The sequence below is a fragment of the Gobio gobio genome, assembly GCF_949357685.1.
Source record: "Gobio gobio genome assembly, chromosome: 10".
NCBI lineage: Eukaryota > Metazoa > Chordata > Actinopteri > Cypriniformes > Gobionidae > Gobio > Gobio gobio.
In genome coordinates this window covers 2655669-2675298 of record NC_137116.1, presented here as the reverse complement: position 1 = coordinate 2675298, position 19630 = coordinate 2655669, and the positions used below count along the sequence as shown (strand labels likewise).

The following is a 19630-nucleotide window of genomic DNA, read 5'->3' as shown; positions in this document are numbered from 1 at the left end:
GGGCCTCCTTGAAGGTGAAGTTCCTGGGCTAGGCACTTTGATTACCAGTTCTCTGGAGAACTTGTGGTAGTTGGGCCTACAGCTGGAGGTTACTCGCCAGGCAGGCTCAGCTGCTCCCCTCAATGAGGGTCGTCTATGAGTGCTCAGCCGCCTGAGCCTGGTCAGACGGTCGTTGGCCTCTCATGAGGCCTCCCTGTTAGATCAGTCATTAGGCCCTTTCGGCCTCCCTACTGCTTTGAAACACAAGCACCTGGTAGATCCTTGATTTGAGCAGGCAGACTCCCCTCGATAGCAAGGGTTGAAAAGCACTACGCTGAGTATTGCTCTCTTGGATAACCCGTCTCTGAGTTCCGGGCTAAGTAGGACTGCCAGTTTTTCAGTCCCTTAGCTTGGACGCCCCTTGGGCACCATCCAGAGGCTCTGTTTTGAACAGACAGGGTTGGCTAAACCGAAGTGTCCATAACACTTAGGGCACCAGGTCAAGCCTCCCTGGTGGCACTCGGGAGAACTTTTTTCCCGAGTAGTGACTGGCTGGGGTTCCTTCGGGTCCCCTAGCCACATTCCCTTAAAGGGACCCCTTCGGTGGAAGTAGTGGTCCCGGGCCTTCGAGCTGTCTGGATGGAACCCCACGCAGTGCGTTAGGGTTCCGTTTAGTTGTGTAGCTTGGGCTATGACCGTAGGGAGTGCTGTCACTGTCAGCCCAGGGACCTGAGGGGGAATCGCTCAGGTTTTTCTATGAATTACTTGTGTTGACAGTTGTCACTGCCAATGGGCAGACACTCCCCTCAGCATGGCGGCGTTGGTATATCGTTCCCCATAGCGTCAGCTAGACGCAGCGAGAGTTCCCTTTCGAAAGGGAACGTCTAAGGTTACGTATGTAACCTCTGTTCCCTGAGAACAGGGAACGAGCGCTGCGTCGCGTTGCCATGCTTCAGGGCCTATCTGCCATACAGTCCCTTCAGACGAGAAGATGTGTATGTGTTGGCACGGCGCCCTTTTATACTTCCGGGTCGCACGTTGATGACGTCATGGGCTGACGTCGGTCAAAGACTTTGCCGTGATTCGATAGTAGCTTCAGACACCAGTCACGCCGAGGGCGTTCCCCATAGCGTCAGCTAGACGCAGCGCTCGTTCCCTGTTCTCAGGGAACAGAGGTTACATACGTAACCTTAGACGGTTCTTGTCTGTTTGTTCGCGTGCCTGGCATGGCGCTGCAGTTTTGTGTGTTGCTGCGACCTTTTTAGGTGAGCAACGGTTTGCTGCTGTAACCTAGGTCCCATCAAACGTTGGTTTGGGGATTTTCCCGTTTGTTATCAGCTGACTGCTGAGCAGGCGTCTGTGCCCTTCAGTCCATGATGTATGAATGACTACTGCGAACTATTAAAAGGACGTCTCTCTCTCTCATTGTGTACCTGATCCAACAGCCATGTGACGGAGGATTTCGGTCAGTGCAGTGAGGTCACCGCTGTTTTGTCATGAGTTATTTTGATACTGCTGCTTGAGTTATTATACTCACATACTCATCACTTTATACTGTCTGAGTTTTTCCTTGTTTATTAAGATTCATTTGTTTGTTTTCATTATTTCTTTGCACAATTTTGTTTTGTGTTTTCGACTGTGGTCATGAATCACAGATTGAAAACCTGATTTATTTAATTTGATTTAATTGTTGATTTGCAAATTGTGTATAACAATACATATTTGTTTATTTGTTTTAATTTGAGTTTGATTGTTTGTGACATTCAATTGTCTTTTTTATATAATTAATCGTTTTCTTTTTCTTGTGTGTATGGAGTGGAGTGTTTATTTCTAGGAGCTGCGGCCGCCTTGCTTAGGCAATTGACTGTCCCCTTACTTTCTCTTGGTGGTGGTGTTTACACCGTGTGCCATGACTGATCATTTCACTGGGGCCCGTGTGATGTGAGCGTGCAGTGCGTGTGAAAGGAGCGTGTCTATCTTTTGCGGGGTATTTCTTGAACGAGGCCGCAGCTTCTGTCCTTTTAACACTGCAATTGAGTGATTGGGGCTTGTCCCTTTTCTTGTGCCTCAGATTGTATTCTGATAAATCATAATAAACTTTTGTAATTTTGTAGTAAATACCTGTGTCTCCATTCTCCTTGTCTTTAGTCGGGAACCTGTGCACTGGTCATATTCTCTTGGTGAAATTCCCAGGGTGGCGTAGTCGAAGATTACATATATAGTATTTTGGGCCCTATCTTGCACCCAGCGCAATTGACTTTGTACACCGACGCATGTGTCATTCCTATTTTGCACCCGCGCAAAGCGCGCTTTTCCCTCCACAGAAGCACGTCGCTAAACTAGTGAATGCACTTGCGCTCCCTGGGCGGTTCAGCGCAAAAAAGGAGGCGTGTTCCGGCGCAAACAATCCCTGGTGCTATTTTGCTGTTCCATTAAACAATTGCGCCACTGACCAGAAAAAACCTAGTCTAAAGTCAGTGGCGCGTTGCGCGTTGTTCATTATGCTATTTTAAGGGCGCATGCTTGACCATAATGTATAGCGTGCACAACGCGCATACACTTTGCTCATGTAATCTACACAGATGCAACAGTTATTTTTGCAAATCATAAATTGTTACACTAAAAAAATATTAACACATGAGATGACGGAAATCATTGTGGTGTGCCACGAAGATGTGAAAAAATAGGCATAAATCTAGATTACAAATGATTCAGGCTAATTGTAATAATTAAGGATAAGACCTGTTTGCCCAATAGTGGCAAGACATATATGTATATAAGGACATCTGACAAATTGGTTTGTCCGTCAAGAACCAGGAAAAAAAATCGACTGAAAAACTGAAAAAACTGAAAGACTGAAAAAAAAAAAGACTGTGAAATCACCTTTACCATAATGTACAACATTACAACTTCACTTCTCTGTCTTTCACTGCTCTTACAAGAACATCAGTCTCCTCGGCTGTGAACCGCTCCTGGCGTGCGCCTGGTAAATACGCCATAATAATAGCAATCCATAATGGAACTTGCGCACCTGCTTTTAAAGGGAATGTTGGATGACGCTCGGATTGGTTTATTCACGTTACGCCCAAACCACACCTATGAATAATGAAGCTACTTCAGACCAACCCATTTTAGATTTGCGCCGGGCGCAAGAGCCATTTATCCCGCCGGGAAAATAGCAACAGCGCCGAGACCCGCCCACAAAGTTACTTGCGATTCGCGCTTTGACACTTGCGTTTCAGATCGTTAAAATAGGGCCCTTTGTCTCTTTAGTGTATGATTTATTTTGGTTTTTGAACCCCTTTCCTTTCGTCTGCTCCTCGTGGATGCCACATATGCTAACTTAGTTACTTGGAGTTTCCTATTGTTACTGTACTAGCATCTTGCGTTGGATCTAGACAACACAGGAAATTATCGTTAATGTTGTCTCACTAAGAAACTTTCAATTTAATCAGAAATGGTTTCGACTGTCAAGAAGTGGATAACATCACTACTTACTGCTTGCGGGAATATAGTTGGAATTGCCCCTTCTTCAGGATCAGACGCTGAGCGAAGCCTGCTTGATATTGTCCCAGGTAAGAAAAACTGTCCGTGGTGAAATGGGCCGAGCAAACGAACAACTTTGAATTAAATTGTTGCAGTATCCGGTTATAGATAAACATGAACCATGCCTGTTGACAGTTCTGTTCTGTGGGAAGGGTATAAAAAGTTCTCATATCTCCTGCACAGCCTGGAACATAACATTTATTTCCATGATCTGCCATTTTCGCTATCCTCGCTATCCTGTCGCTTGACGCTTGTTTCTTCACAATACCTGCAGAACTCCCGATGATTCGACTGTGCAGTTCCGCCTGGCCTTGAACGTGCTGGCATATGCAAATGTTGGGGGCGTACAAATTAATGATCCCGACTGTTGCGGAACTGTCTGTGTTATTTTGAGAATCACCTATTTTTCCGTGGTGTTTTGCACGCATGAGATTTACATATGAAGGAGGAAGCAATCTTGTGATTTCCATGTACTGAACTCTTGTTATTCAACTATGCCAAGGTTAATAAATCTTTCATTCTAGGGCACCTTTAAAAAATATTTAATAAATAAACTGTATTATTAAATTATTGTTATTATTATCATAATTTAAAATGGCCATGAAATGAATGAAAACAGTTTTTTTTTTGGTAGAACAAATGCTTTATTATAACAAAATTGAAGCCATTTGTTTGTTTTGTTTATTAAAATTTCAATAAAACTATAAATTATTATGAATTAGATTAACAACTTATTTTTATCATTAATTTATAAACATGTTTAATAATAAGAGTCCTATAACATTTATGTATTTATATTTACAAATGTATTATCAAGAATAATGGTAATCAAATAAAATGTAAACAAACTTTTATAATTTTTTGGCAAAACAGAGATTTATTAAATTAAAACATGGTTTAAAAAAATCTATTCTTAAATAATTTTTAAATTATGTATTATTATTATTTTGACAAGTACATTTTATTGTAGTCCTACAATATCTTTCTGCCATAATTTCCAAACTTTTATTTTGATGGGTTGTAGTGAAGACGAGGGGCCTGTTTCAGAAAGGAGGTTCAACCAACTCTGAGTTTAAACCTGAACTCTGAGTTGACTTACTCTGAGATGGGAAACTCTGAGTTTTGGGTTTCAGAACAGTTGAATTGAGGTAGTTGAATCAACTCTGAGTAGACTGACTCTGAGTTAAGCTCATGCACTCCAACTATGAAAAGCCACGATCAATGGAGCTCCGAAATTACTATTCACCATGGCAACAGCACCCAACAAAAAGACGTTTGCATACTTCCGGGTCAATACACAAGTTTAATTCTTAATTATTTTAATTAAGTTTAATTTTCATGGTATCCAAAAGGCAAACAAAGAATGTGGCAGCAGCTTAAAAAAAAAAAAAAAAAAAACATAATTCAATCAGGAAAAGCTTTAAGCATAAAATGTTCATGGGTGTAGGTTTAATGACTTTACATACATTTGACATATTAAATAAATATCATTCAGTGTCCAATGTGCAGCAGCTTTTCCCACATAGACCCTTTTCACAGACTAATAACGTGTTTTAATGGTCATCAATATCGTAAATCCTGCAACGTTTTTTGTAAAAAAAAATTATGTATGTACATTTATAACACTAATACTTTGTATTATATTACTTTTGCATCAAATTACAAAAATCAAGTTACCGCTGCTGTGAGAGTGTTTCTAATACAGCGTCTATGGGAGTGATAGTTAAAATTAACATCTTTCTCTCTTTTCACTGCAGTTATCAATCTCACTTTAATTTTTCCATCTTTTTGAAAGTTGTGAAATCACTATTGTGGAGTTTTTCTTTTGCTATCTGAGCAAATGGAGACACAAAAATATATATTTAATGTATTCTCTCATTCACCGCTATAAGAGTTAACCCAACTATGACAACTTCAGCTTCGGAAACCCAGAAATGTGAAAAGGGTCTATGCTCTTTTCACATAATGAAATGTTCTCTAATTCCACCTGTTACATTTATTAATCAGGGTAATGACATTAACATTTGACTTCTACTCAGGCCAGCCAAACTCCAGCACCACTGACAGATGAAGAGAAGCTGGAGGAAGAATATTAACATCCAACAGGAAAAAGAATAAAGTATTTATAGAAAATAAAGATGACTATAAAAATGTAAATAAATGTATTTAACAGCTGTGGTGGTGGTTATCTCGTACTACCATCTGGCAGCATCCTTCCATTCCATACAATAATCCGTTTTCAGAAAGTGTGATGATGGGTATATGAGTGTCATAAATGCGTCCAACCACTGGAAATCCTAAAGGAAATTCTAATTATTAGGTCACTTCTAGAGGTTTATCAAGTGAACGTAAGGATCCTGAATAAAAGGACATGCCATTTTTGTCACTTTGACGGTGTCCTCATGATGAAAATATGAGCAATGAATGTTCCTGCAAAGAATGCTTTTATTACTTTGTATTTTTGTCAAGTGGCAGATAATTTAATTTGTTTTAAGTAAACTTTGCTTACTTTAGATTTAGATTAAATTTATAATTTTTTTTATATTTATACTTGAAATACGACCAAAATACTCAGTAAGAAAAGCATTTGTGGTGTTTGAATGAATGAATAAAGTATTTAAACACTGCTGGTGCTTTAAAAGGGGGAAGGAGAACGAAACAAACTCTGTGTTTACCAAAGAAAACCTGCTTCTGACCAGGTTAGGTTCACAGAGTAAGTTACCCTGGTAACTGACTCGGAGTATAAGTTACCTCTCTTTCAGAAACGGGCTTGGCCTACCCTGCTTTCTCGGGTTTGACATACCTCCTATTCTGAAACAGAAAACCCAGAGTTTCCCTTATTTCAGGGTTAACCTACTCAGAGTTTTCACTTAACCTCCTTTCTGAAACGGGCCCCTGATTCAGAGTGTATTTGACAATTCAATTAAAATGATGAAAATGCTCATTATGGGGTTCTCTCAGATCAGCACTGTAAAGGTTAATGTCTTGTCCAAATATGGTCTGTGAGAAGTTAAAAACACCATGAGAATCACGCGTACTTGAGTATGTAGTAGACGAAATGGCGCTGCTCATTCACACAGAGACATGCAGAACCAGCTGATCATATATTTATATATCAGTGTTTTGCGCTTTAACATTCACAGACCATGTCGCGATTTGATTTATTGTAAAGCTCTTCTTTCGATTTATTCATTCATCCATCAGTTTGTGTGTGTTACGTGACATTAATTTACTGTAAATTTCATCCATGACTGGATTCCGGGATTCCCTCTGCAGCACAGAAATCATTCGGCCATAAGCTACAAACATACCTTTATCTGCACAGAGGGATGGTGTTCACGAATATGTTCTTTGTGTTTCCTCCTTTTGCAGCCACATTGCATCCACATTTTTTGAAAAAGGGATATCCTCCAGGACAACCACATGTAAATGTTTTTTTTCTATATCCAAAGTATTTCCATACCAGCCTTGTAGGCCTACGTCACCGTCTTTTTGTGATTTTTGTGCATTTGGCATCCCGCTCTTCAATTCAGTGCAGTAGCTTAGTTTCCGGAGCATGATTTTCCCACCTTTATATTATTGATTTATTTATTTTTACTGAGTAACGGATATGGTTTAAAATGTAACAAAGTACAATACTTCAAACAAAACATACTTAAGTAAAAGTAAAATTACTGATTTTTAAAACAAAAAGTAGAAGTACACAGAAAAACTACTCAATTAAAGTAATGCGAGTAAATGTAATTTGTTACTTTCCACCTCTGTTTCTTACACAAGGATGTTCTAATATTTATCAAACTTATGCTGTTCAAGCTACATGCACATACAGGATAGAATCAGCTTATTTTAAGTGACTACATTAACATCTCTCATCATATGGGTTGGGGAATTAATTCCAACAGCTGGATTGTTTGCATTCGGATTCTGTTCCCCCCATGATTATTACACAAGGTAGTACCAATGTTTATCAAAATGATACTGGTTGAGCTCCATCCACATTCATACAATGGAGGATACAATGAGCGTCTTTCAAGCCACTACATTACACTACACACAGATTCTGATAGCTGAATTGTTTGTCGTAGGATTCTGTTCCACCCTTATTTCTTACACAAGGTGGTACTAATGTTTGTTAAACTGATATTGGTTAATCTCCATCCACATTCAGGATGGATTCAGGATTTGCTGTCTGATTCTATTCCCCCATTATTTCTTATGCCCGTGGACACAATCCTCCCCTGAACGTACTTCACGCTTAAACACCTCACATTTACTAGGTTTAAGTTGATTCTGTATCACCTCAAATGCTGCAGGACTCTTGTCACATCATTGACATGGTCTTAAAAGGATTTGCTTAACACTAGCGTGTCATTAAGTTAGGGGACACAACAATTGTCTCTGAGATTTTGCATGCACTCTTCCATGCAGTGTTGGAAAGCCACAGGAGCATTAATCAGACCAAAAGGGATGCAAATTCACCTGTATAATCCCCATGGCATTACAAAAGCTGTCATCGGTCTACTCTCTTTGGTCATGACGCCCTGGTGATATGCTTTCCCTTGGTCGAGTAATGAGAACTAGGTGTTTCCTCCAAGACTGTCCATGATAGCTTTAACATGTAAAATGGGCTGTTGGTGGGGCTTTGTCTTTCGATTTCATTCTCTGTAATCAATACACAACCGTAAACTACCATCCTTGTTTGGGTTCAAATTTTGAACCCATCCTTGGGCAATGAGATTGTATAGGTAATCATTCATCTCTATGTACAGGGGGTGAGGTACCAAACGGGTAAGTAAACAAGATTGCAGTAAGCATGACAATTGCACGCTCCCTCAAAACTTGCGACATCTGTGGCATTGTGCAGTGTGATAAAACTGCACATTTTAGAGTGGCAGCCTAAGGCACACCTGTGCAATAATCATGCTGTCTAATAAGCATCTTGTTATACCACACCTGTGAGGTGGATGGATAATCTCGGCAAAGGAGAAGTGCTCACTAACACAGATTTAGACAGATTTGTGAACAATATTTGAGAGAAATAGGCCTTTTGTGTACATAGAAAATGTCTTAGATATTTGAGTTCAGCTCATGAAAAACGGGGGCAAAAATAAAAGTGTTAATAATTTTGTTCAGTGTATTAGCATAACGCTTGTACAGAACACAAAGTGTGCAATTTCTCCTCCTCCGAAGAAGAAAAAGAAAGGGAAAAGGCACACAACTTGTTGTGTTCTAGTTATTAATACAAAGCCAGGAACAGCAGGTGAACGGGTTCCATGTTTCCTTTATTTATCACTATTCACACATAAACCTCATGCTCATCCTTTTTCTTCTTCTGCTCTCTTTCAAATAAACGCAAGTTCCGCCTTATTATAACTAAATTCCTTTATAGTAATTAAACAACTGTAATTACATCCGTTAAATACTCAATTTCATGTCTTCATTCATAATTTCAACAGAATTACAGAATCATAATGTGGCGAGGTGGTGGGGGTGAATAGTTGGCAACCAACTCCTTAATGGTAACACAATATAACAAACTGACTATGCCACCCCTTTTTTGGAGAAAGGGGAAATAACCACCAAATGGAAATAGGGCACACAGGTTCCTTGAAAAGAAACGTGAATATCAGTACAAAAAGGAGTTTATTAAGTTCACATAAATAGATAAAACTTTCAGGTTTCTTCTGCAATGCAGAACGTCACTCAAATTTAGCTACAATGCTGTTTAGTATTAGCCTGACAAGCCAGACCCACATCAAGATGTTGGGTCTAGAAACTCATCATTGACAGGGCTCAATCCGAGGGGCGGGATAAACGGTTGTCTTTCAAATTCCCTCTGCATGCATTTGGATAACACCATGAGCGCCACAACCAACCAGAGCGAAGAAGAAGGTGAAGCCGAGCTAACGTTAGTTGATAGACTTTCGCCGTATCCGGTAGGCAAAACTTCGAACATATCTTCTTTTCTTAAGAATGACTTCAGTGCCGTTCTTTGTTCTTTTCTCAAAGAAAAGCTTAACTCCAAGTCAAAATACATTTTCTGCCGCTAGGGTGCGTCTAGATTTCTAGGCTAGTGCAGTATGTCAACAAACACGAAAATGTACTTAAGAAGGCTGAGGTTTACCCGTAGCGGGGAAGGCTAGCTGGAAGGTAATTTATCCAAACACACACACACACACACACACACACACACACACATACACTCCCAGTGAGGTGTAAGCGGTTGTAAGCGGCAAACCACACTGTGCACGAAATACCAGCACCAGAAGGCAAGAAAAGCTAGCCTCCCAACCCGGGGCCCACAAGCCTAAAATAAAACACAAGAAAAAGACAATTAACCAAAGAATACAAATGCAATGAATACAAAAATACAAACTATAAACAAATAATAACAGAATTCTCAGATGTTGCTGATGTAAGACACAAATGAGCACTGATTTGCAGACAACAAAAATCAAAATAAAATGTTGCAACTGAATAAGTTACAAAATAGTCAACAAACTGAAAAAAAAAGACAAAAGCACTATAGCAAAAGAAAGAAAAACAAAATTGCAATAAAACAATAAAAACATAACGAGTAAATATATAAAAAATACAAGTAAAGAAAAAAAAACGAATTAACACAGCCGGTAGCAATGACTGAGGAGCAAGCCCGCGTTCACAACTCAGGCACATGCAACAGTAGAGAGAGATCAAACTGCTTTAGCGTGAAAATAAAACACATACAGCAGCAAAACAGCAGTGCCATCTTAATAGCCTTTATGCAGGAACGATCACCCCAAAACTCACACTAAGACAGAGCACCTTCAGAAGAATCGAATATCCAGGCGATCACAGAACTGCATAGGCCGTACGATTGCTCACAGCAGAGTTTTCACAGCAACTTACGCATATGAATGCAACATATGAATGGAAACCAACAAACTGGAATAAAATAGACGCGAGTTATCACAAACAGCACAAGTTCCACACCAACAAATATTCAAAATTAACCTACCTGGGGGTAATAACAGCCTGAACACCCCCACGGTGCCGCAAACCAAACACTTGTTCAGGATTGAATGGCAGCATGCCCACTCCACGGGGCGGAGCTAGCAATGATGCATACCCAGGTAGCCTAAACTCAGTCTTTATATAGGCAGTGTGATATAGTGTTGTGCATTTAATGCATGTAATTCCATATTGACTCCGCTAGAGGGCCACCTTGGTTGTATAGCAGTGGGGCATAACCATGAGGGGAAGTAGAGTGTTTGTTGTGATATGTACATGTGAGTGAGCAGCAGCACGAGCTACCCGAGAGTGCTCGGTAATAAATACTACGTTCTGAGTTAAATAGATCTGCCTGTGTAGTTTGTCAAGCATACTACACCAGAAGGAATACTACATGGTGTCAGAAGACAGTCATTTTATGAACCCGAACCTGCATTTAACAGCTCTGAGACACGACGGAGAAAGTCAGCGCATTGTGACCGAAGTGAGTCTGCACAAGAAAAAAATAAACATGGATCAGTTCAGATTACCACCTCCATTAGTCCTAACGGGAAATATAGGTGAAAATTGGAGAAGATGGATACAACGGTTCAACATTTACATGACTGCTACAGGTTCTGACTCAAAGAGTGAGAAGGTAAAAGTAGCCATTTTACTTCACGCATTAGGAGAGGAAGCCTTAGAGGTGTACAACTCGCTGTCTATTGAGGCAGAAGGAGAGGATGAAACAGTGAAAGATATAGTAACAGCACTGGAGAAGTATTGCTTACCCAGGAAAAATTTTGTTTTTGAAAGACACCAATTTTGGGCTTACCCCATGCCTGATTCGATTACCATCGATAAGTACGTCACTGAACTAAAACAAAAGAGTAAACACTGTGAGTTCGGCTCAACAGAATCTGACATGATAAGAGACAAGATCGTGTTCAGCAGCGGTGATCAGCGTTTAAAAGAGAGACTTTTAAGAGAAATAAATCTCACTCTGGAAAAAACAGTGGACATTTGTAGAGCAGCTGAGGCAGCAAAAACACAGATTCAAGCAATGGGAGAGCAGAATAAAGCTGTTCACGCCATTAAAAGGAAAACAAAGGATGGAAAACAGAACAAGAGATATGAAAGAACGTCATTTCAACAGCAAAAAGCAAATGTCGACTCAGTCATCTGCAAAAAAAGCAGAACAATCAGGTACGGACCATCACCTTGCTTTGCTTTCATTAAGGAACACTCCTGTCACTGGTATGTCTTATTCACCAGTGCAAGTTCTGATGGGAAGAGTTCTGAGGAGCACCTTACCAGCATCTAGCAATGTCTTGCGACCAACTACGCCCAAAGGTGTTCATCATGCGCTTCAAATCCTGCAAAAGAAACAAGCATGTCACTACAATGTGGGAGCAAAAGTCTTACCAGAATTGCATGCAGGAAATACTGTGCACATTGAAACAGACAGAGGCACTGCATGAAAACACTGAAATCCGGCACTATCCGGGCATGGTATACTCCTGTGTAATTTGATGTTTACCGGATGTATGTGGGAAAAAGCGGATCAGAGTAACACGGAACAGTATATTTCCAGAAAAACCCGGAAACCTCACGTATGCGGACGTATACAGGAATCCGTGAAATTTCACGGACATATACAGCTGAAACACTGCTGGGTGTGCTAGGACTGAAGACTGTTAGGTGTGAAGAAGACCTTTCATATGTTAATGACTGACACTTGTGCTGGCTGTTCTCAGAGGGAGGGGGGGCAGGGGAGGAATTCAGGATTGAGAATTATCTCTGGTCTACTGTAGGCTACAGCAAACAAGCTTTTTGCACAGAAAAAAGAATTCTTAAGGCCCTGAAACACTAAACTGAACTAGCAATGACTAAAGCCGACTGTGGGGTTGGTTCACGTTGCCTGGGTCTGGGCCAAACCATCAGAATGGTGTGTCAGGGCCTTAAAACCACTGCATGAAAAGAGTCTCTTAATCAAATATTTTTTATAAAAACAGTACAAAATAAAAACCCTGTCTGAACATATACGTTCACAAAAAAATCTGAATATGTAATGAAATAAACAAAGAAATGTAATGGAATTAACAAAGGATAATTAACCAAACATTTTAGACTATCCCCAAACAATTTTTGCAAAGTTTTACAAATTGTAGGCAATAATAGAATTAAATAAAGAGGAGATGAAATGTGGAAAATGAAAAAGTTTGTTTTAAAAACACCAAAAACTAAATAATAATAAAATAAAATAAAAATATGGAATAAAAAAGAGCAGGGATTCACTTGCTCAAGAAACACAGAAACACAAGCAGATCTTTCAGCTCTGCAACTGTTCACAAAAAGTGTCACTCCAAGATTCTTAACTTAAACACGCTGCAAAAGAGGGGCGTTTTGAGGTTTGAAATCCACCACTCACAATAGATGTAGGTGCAACCAATAAGGTTACCAATAAAAATAAGGCAACCAATAAAAATAATCCTAATTTTACAGAAAAAAACTTCAGTTTATTTACAGTATTTTCTTGTAATTTTGAATTATGTTTAAAACGATGTAAAATTACAAACAATATCTAAATAAACAACTTGACTGTTATTTTAAGGATTATATCATTAATGACAAACTACAGTAATTCTCATTTTTTTATACAGGAACATAACTGTATTATTTTTCTGTTTTCATAAATAACAAATTCATGCAAAATTACAAACAATATCTGTAAATTAACAACTGTAATACAATATTTAGCTCATTATATTAAAGATTTATGTTTAACATTATTCTTTGTCATTTTGAAGTAAATCTTATTAGTTTTATATTTACACTGTAAAAATAAAAACCTAAAAAAACAGCAGCTACAGCTGCAAAACAAAAACCGTAAAATTAAAGTCAAATATCTTAAGTCAAATAAAATTAAAAAACTTCACAGAAATTTACATTAAACGTTTTAGAGAAAACACTATTAGTTTACAGATTTTTCCTTATTTAAATTAAGATATTTTAATTTAATTTTCTGTTTTACAGTGAAGGTGTATTTTTACATTCAATTCTGGATACAAATATAACAAAATATATAGCAAACTAAATATCAAACAATAATTGTTTTTAAAGAGTACAAATCTGCACTGCTCTCCAGGTTGAAACTTCTGCCCACACCACAAAACACCATTTGACCAATTAATTAAATATAACAGCAAATAAAAATAAATATACACATTTTCTAACTGTTGTTTAAAACAAGTTTTTTCTATATTTGCAAGGCTATTTGCTGTCTTTCCGTGTTCTTTTGAGCGTGATTGGTCAATCTGAACGTCATCCAGAAATCTGGCCAATGACAGTGCGCGCCTTCAGTTTGAATTATACACCCGTTGCCGTTGGAGTTGATCGTGGCTCGCGGGGACGCGACGCGATCGCGGCTTCTAATCTTCACGTCGGTCTATTAATGGCATTGCATGGACCATTTAAACCTGTTAAAATCTTATTTTGGACGAATTTTGATGGTGGGATGTCGACTGAGAACGAAAAAACATGAATACGAACAGACTAAGTTTCCAATGGCGGACAGCAGACGGCAGAAGGTAACGTAAATCCCTTTATATTGTTTCTACTGCTCATCAAGATATAACGTTAGTGCATTAAAGTCATATGCTAATCGTGATTAACTTACATATTCTGTTTCTGTGTTTTGTTGTAATATTGTTAAGATAGGGCTGGGTGTTATGGCGATCTGATGATACTGACTATTGTTAGCGATTTTGCTGTAAACGTTAACATTACCTTTTTATATTGCGGAATGGGAATATAGCGTATATAACGCAGCACTGACTGTACTAAAACTTTTTGACATTTTGACAAGGAAACATGCATGAATGTAGAATAATGAACGGGACATGCATGTGTTTAAATAAGCCTCTCTCAGACAGCAGGCGATCCCGAAATCAATTATCTTTCTGTAAAATGCACACAATTATCTCAGAAACCTTGTCATGTGAGGTATTCACTTGATTTAAACAGTCAGTTATGTCTTAAGTAAAGTCAAACAGTTCAAGTTAATGTGGGGAAACCCGGATGCGTGTCATTATGTGCATCCGTTCTTAAAGGGGCTGCAGCTTTGTCATCATTTTAATAAAACAAAAGAATAGAGAAGACCTTCTGCTTCTTTAAGAATCAAGTGATATTAATTAATTGAATATCATACAGTGAAGACTTTTAAAGCAGTATTATTCTGTAGCATTTTAATAAAATATCCATCAAAATAAATATATTGTGATATCGTTATTGTAAAATAAAATTTCTCATGTATGTATAATTATATGGTCATAATGCCCATCCCTACTGTCAGCTAGTTTTAAGATCAAGCTTGTCATAAGATGTAACAGAGCTTTGGAATGAGTAATCTGAGAACACTGTCATGTACACTTGTTCAACAGAGAGGACAGGAAACCACCATACTTGGACTCTGAAAAATTATAGGCAAACCAGGATTTTGGATCTACTGTGAAGTTTTTGTATGGGCCTGGTGAGTATGTTTTGCAAGTCCTTGTCCGTAAGTTGATAATTAATATTAATGTTTTATCAAACAAATTAATATTCATTTGTGTGTGTGCATGTTTCTTCCCCCCTCATGATCCAGAAGTTTTGGATCCATGATCCTGAAGAACTTTTACAGATGTTGACCCTGAATGTGTAAAAGGTAATCTTAAAAATTATTTTAATGTTCTCTGTTTTTTTCTGTAATGTAGACGCATGCATTTTCTGTGAAGTTGCTTTGAAACAATATCAGGGTTTTTCCTACATTGAAAATTTTTTGCCGGCCGCCAAAACAAATTTTTGTCCCGCCAAAGCCTTATTTGATCAATTATTGTGATTTATGAGTGATGTAGAACAGATGACTGCTGCGCTTGCGTTAACTGAGTGACAGAGAGAACGACCAGTGAGCTCATCCCTCGCTCGCACACTCTCTGTCTTCAAAATAAGCATTCTTAGCTTTCTAATGTTTCACATATTACGTTAATCAAAAGGTCGGAAGACCGAATCCATGTTGCACGTGGCGCTATCAGACGTCTTCCTTTAATTACCGCTGGGTGTGAAATGCGCTCAAAAAACATTGACTGATTCTCTGACCAGCTGACATAAAGCATACTTTAAATAAACGGGAAACAAATCCTATCCGGTTATGTAGTGTTTTCTGTGTGTTGACAAATCTTTCGCGATGTTCTACGGGATACACACACAACGCGTCTGCTAATGTCCGATTTGCCACCTAATGACTCCTTTGAACTGAATCATTTTAACGACTGGTTAGAACAACTGATCTGTCCAACACTGAACTCACGAATTAGTTTAATCATTTACTCAGAACAACACCTGAAATGAGAACACAAGTGTGCTTACCCACTTTAGCAAGAGTGGATAGTAAGAATTAGTTTTAATTATCAACAGTCTTTCAGCTTATTTATGTGGACAATGTGTAGTAAAATAAATAGCCTAAAATCATTTAGTTTAGACTGGAGTGAGGTGAACCCAGAACAAAGTTGTTGTTAGCTAGCTGATTGTATATGGCAGAAAATTAGGCTATTTGTTCATTTTTTTAATATTGATATGATTACCAAAACAAACAATTATCAGTAAATAGTGTAAAAATGAGGAAAAAAAACAAACATCAAGGTATCAAAATAAGATAAGCAAAAGTTACAAACTTTCTTTGAATTTATTTCAAATTTATTGTCAGTTTTGTGCTTGCAGATCAAGTGGGTAGGGTATTTTTGTGTGTGTGTGTGTGTGTGTGTGTGTGTGTGTGTGTGTGTGTGTGTGTGTGTGTGTGTGTGTGTGTGTGTGTGTGTGTGTGTGTGTGTGTGTGTGTGTGTGTGTGTGTGTGTGTGTGTGTGTGTGTGTGTGTGTGTGTGTGTGTGTGTGTGTGGATGACCATGTCTGTCAGCCACCACCGAAGACCATTTTTGACCCAGGAAAAACCCTGAATATGTATTGTGAAAAGCGCTATACAAATACATTTTAATTGAATTGTTTTACTTACTTTTATTGGCATTAACTATATATTATTAATGTATTATTTGGCAGGTCGCAAGATGTATTTTATTTTGTGAGACTTTGCTGAGGAAGTATTCTTTGGCTCAGTCTGAAAAGGCCCAGAAAAGAAACACTATGAAGAACATCACACAGAACCGTCAGAGAAAGAGACGGGTAAGTTAAGAAACCGGTTAAGCTTTTTCCCTCCAGAATGTTACTATACTCCTCTCTGAGTTTTAGTGGTTAATTTACTGTCATGTTTTGCAGTTGCTGGAGACCAGGTCCAGGGTTGCACAAGCCAACACAGAACCTGTGGAAGACCGCAACTATAGACCTGATGAAGATGAAGATGATGCTGTTGTTGATGGAAGGCCAGTGTGGATGGTTTGGCTAGCTACTACAAACCAGACTAGACTGACCCACACTACATGTCACATCACCAGCCCATCATGCCAGTTTGAAAAATTTTTCAAACAACATTGTGTTAGAGTTGGTCACAATTATTTTATAATTATAATTTTAATATTCAATTGTTCCATTTTATATTTTCTTTATTCCTATGTTTATATACTTATACTTTTATTGGTTCCCATATATAGAACATTTACATATATTTTATATACACTTTTTAATTTATAGATTTCTTTGTCTCGTTTTATAATGTATACTTTGTATGTTTGTTCCTTTTTAGATGTCCATGTTGCTTTTGATCTCCACGTTTTGTATTGTTGTTCCTCTTACGTCGCCTTCCTTTAGAAACATTTTGTTCACTTATCTTTTCCCCCATTCATTTGAATGTATGTTTATAATGCTCTTTGTTCTTTTTATTTGGTTATATTGTTTACTTGGAATATTTATGTGTATTTTATATACACTTTTTTTTGTCTTATAAATTTATTGTTCTCATTTTATATTGTTTAATTTGTATATTTATTCTTTTCCTTTTTATGTTCACTGTGTATTTTATTCCTTTACATCTGTCTTTTAAATGCATTTTGTTAATTTTTTTTCCCTTTTTGTTTCTTTACCAATTCAATTTAACGTATATTTATGTTCTTTGGACTGTTTATATTTTTACATTTGTTCCTTTACATTTTCATCCCTTTTAAATACATTTAGTTCACTTGTTTTTGTTTCACCATTGTTTTAATGTTCGTTTATAATGCTGTTAAGAATATTTTTTTTTTATATATATACCTTTTTAATAAATATTTCAGACTTTCTCAAATTGTTTTGTGTGTATTTTTCTTTTGGGAGGGAGAGGGGATTATTTTTTATATATATATATATTATATATTAATTAGCAAAATCTGCATAGCTGGCCTATAACCAATCAAGTCCCTATGCTACAAAACCTAGCCCACCCTTAGCCTTAGAAGTAACCAATAAAGTCACTTGACTGGGTTTTCAATGCGTCCTGTCCTCCAATAGCAGTCTGGGTTTTGGGAGTGGTTTTAAAAAAAACAACCAATCCAGTTTGAGATGAAGGACCAATAGGGGGTGGAAGGCAAAGCTGTTTAGAGGTGTGAAAATGTCTCCTGGGAAAACTTGATGGGATTATTTGCCATGGCAACAAATGGCTGTAGCATGGGAGTATACGGCCACAACATACATCCGATTTGGTACCATTTCGGATGAATACGGACATATACGGATCCATGGAATTTGACCTATCTGGCCAGTATACTCCTGGATTCTTCCGAATTTCAGCAGTGTATACAGGAGTATCCTGGTCCGGATACACCTTTTTTCATGCAGTGAGGGTGGCAGCCGGGTCTTGTTATTTCCAAACGAGATGAGCCACGGTCATACAACATTGTCAATGCAGAAGGACGACAGTTGCGCCGCAATAGGTGCCACCTGAGGAAAACAAGCCACAAGTACACAGAGACATTTACCCCTGCAGACGACCACCATGGTGTTACACACTCTCACATCCCAGAGGCACAAGAAGTGACAGATAGTTCTGTACAGAGTGTGCCAGAGCAGGTCTTACATAATGGCAGTACCACTACTACCAGGAGTGGTCGAGTTGTGAAGGTTCCCATCAGGTTTCAAGACTATTGTTTGAACTGACTTTATACCCTTCTAATTAAAGAATGCTGAGATATGCTTAAGCTTTGAACAGCTGTTTGTTACAAATGAGAAGGAAATGTTCCTGTGATGTGGACTTTAATATCCTTATTTTGTGTTCATGAGTACTGTTTAAAGCTAGTGTTTTGTTTTTGTTTTTCCTGAGAAAAAAGGGGGATGTGATATAGTGTTGTGCATTTGATGCATGTAATTCCATATTGACTCCGCTAGAGGGCCACCTTGGTTGTATAGCAGTGGGGGATAACCATGAGGGGAAGTAGAGTGTTTGTTGTGATATGTACATGTGAGTGAGCAGCAGCACAAGCTACCCGAGAGTGCTCGGTAATAAATACTTTGTTCTGAGTTAAATAGATCTGCCTGTGTAGTTTGTCAAGCATTCTACACCAGAAGGAATACTACAGGCAGGAATCGAGTTGCTGATAGGCTCTCAATAAATATGTGGGAGGGAATTTACTCACCCTGCCACAATCACATGACTATATTCAATCTCCATCTGCGCTATACCTACATACAATCAGTAATTCAAACCACTGCATACTCTTATTTAGTCTCATAATCTTTCAACCAAAAAGGTGGTTTGCACTGTTGAACAGAACGTCTTTCTGTGCTCTGTTCAGTGTCTGGAACATTTGCAACTGAAGCATCAACAGCAGACTGATCTGAGGTCGAACCAAAGACAAGTGAGAAGAGTGCCACAGTCTTCCATTTGCCAATCTGTACCTGAAATGTAGGCACCCGAGACCCTCGTTTCGCATCAGAGTATTGCTTTCCACAGCCCCATTGGCCGCATGATGGTATACGGATGTTTTGATGAATGCAATATTTTGTTTGTTTCAAGAAAGCGGTAAAGGCTGAAGAAATCCCAGATAGCAGACCAACACTGAATCAACGTTGAATCAATGTTAATGCATCAACTAAAATTTTATTGAATCAATGTTGAAATAGATCAAGATGAGCATAAAATCTATATTTTTTCAACTAAAATTAAATCACTTATTTAAAG

General features: G+C 38.3%; 1 protein-coding gene across 1 annotated transcript; it reads left to right on the top strand.

The window, feature by feature from the left end:
- The first annotated feature begins 10762 nt into the window (after positions 1-10762).
- Positions 10763-18972, top strand: LOC307133240 (uncharacterized protein). Its single transcript, XM_079828152.1, has 2 exons — positions 10763-11964; positions 18296-18972. The coding sequence occupies exon 1, from the start codon at positions 10910-10912 to the stop codon at positions 11816-11818; it is 909 nt and encodes a 302-aa protein (XP_079684278.1). The 5' UTR covers positions 10763-10909; the 3' UTR covers positions 11819-11964; positions 18296-18972.
- The last annotated feature ends 658 nt before the right edge of the window (positions 18973-19630 follow it).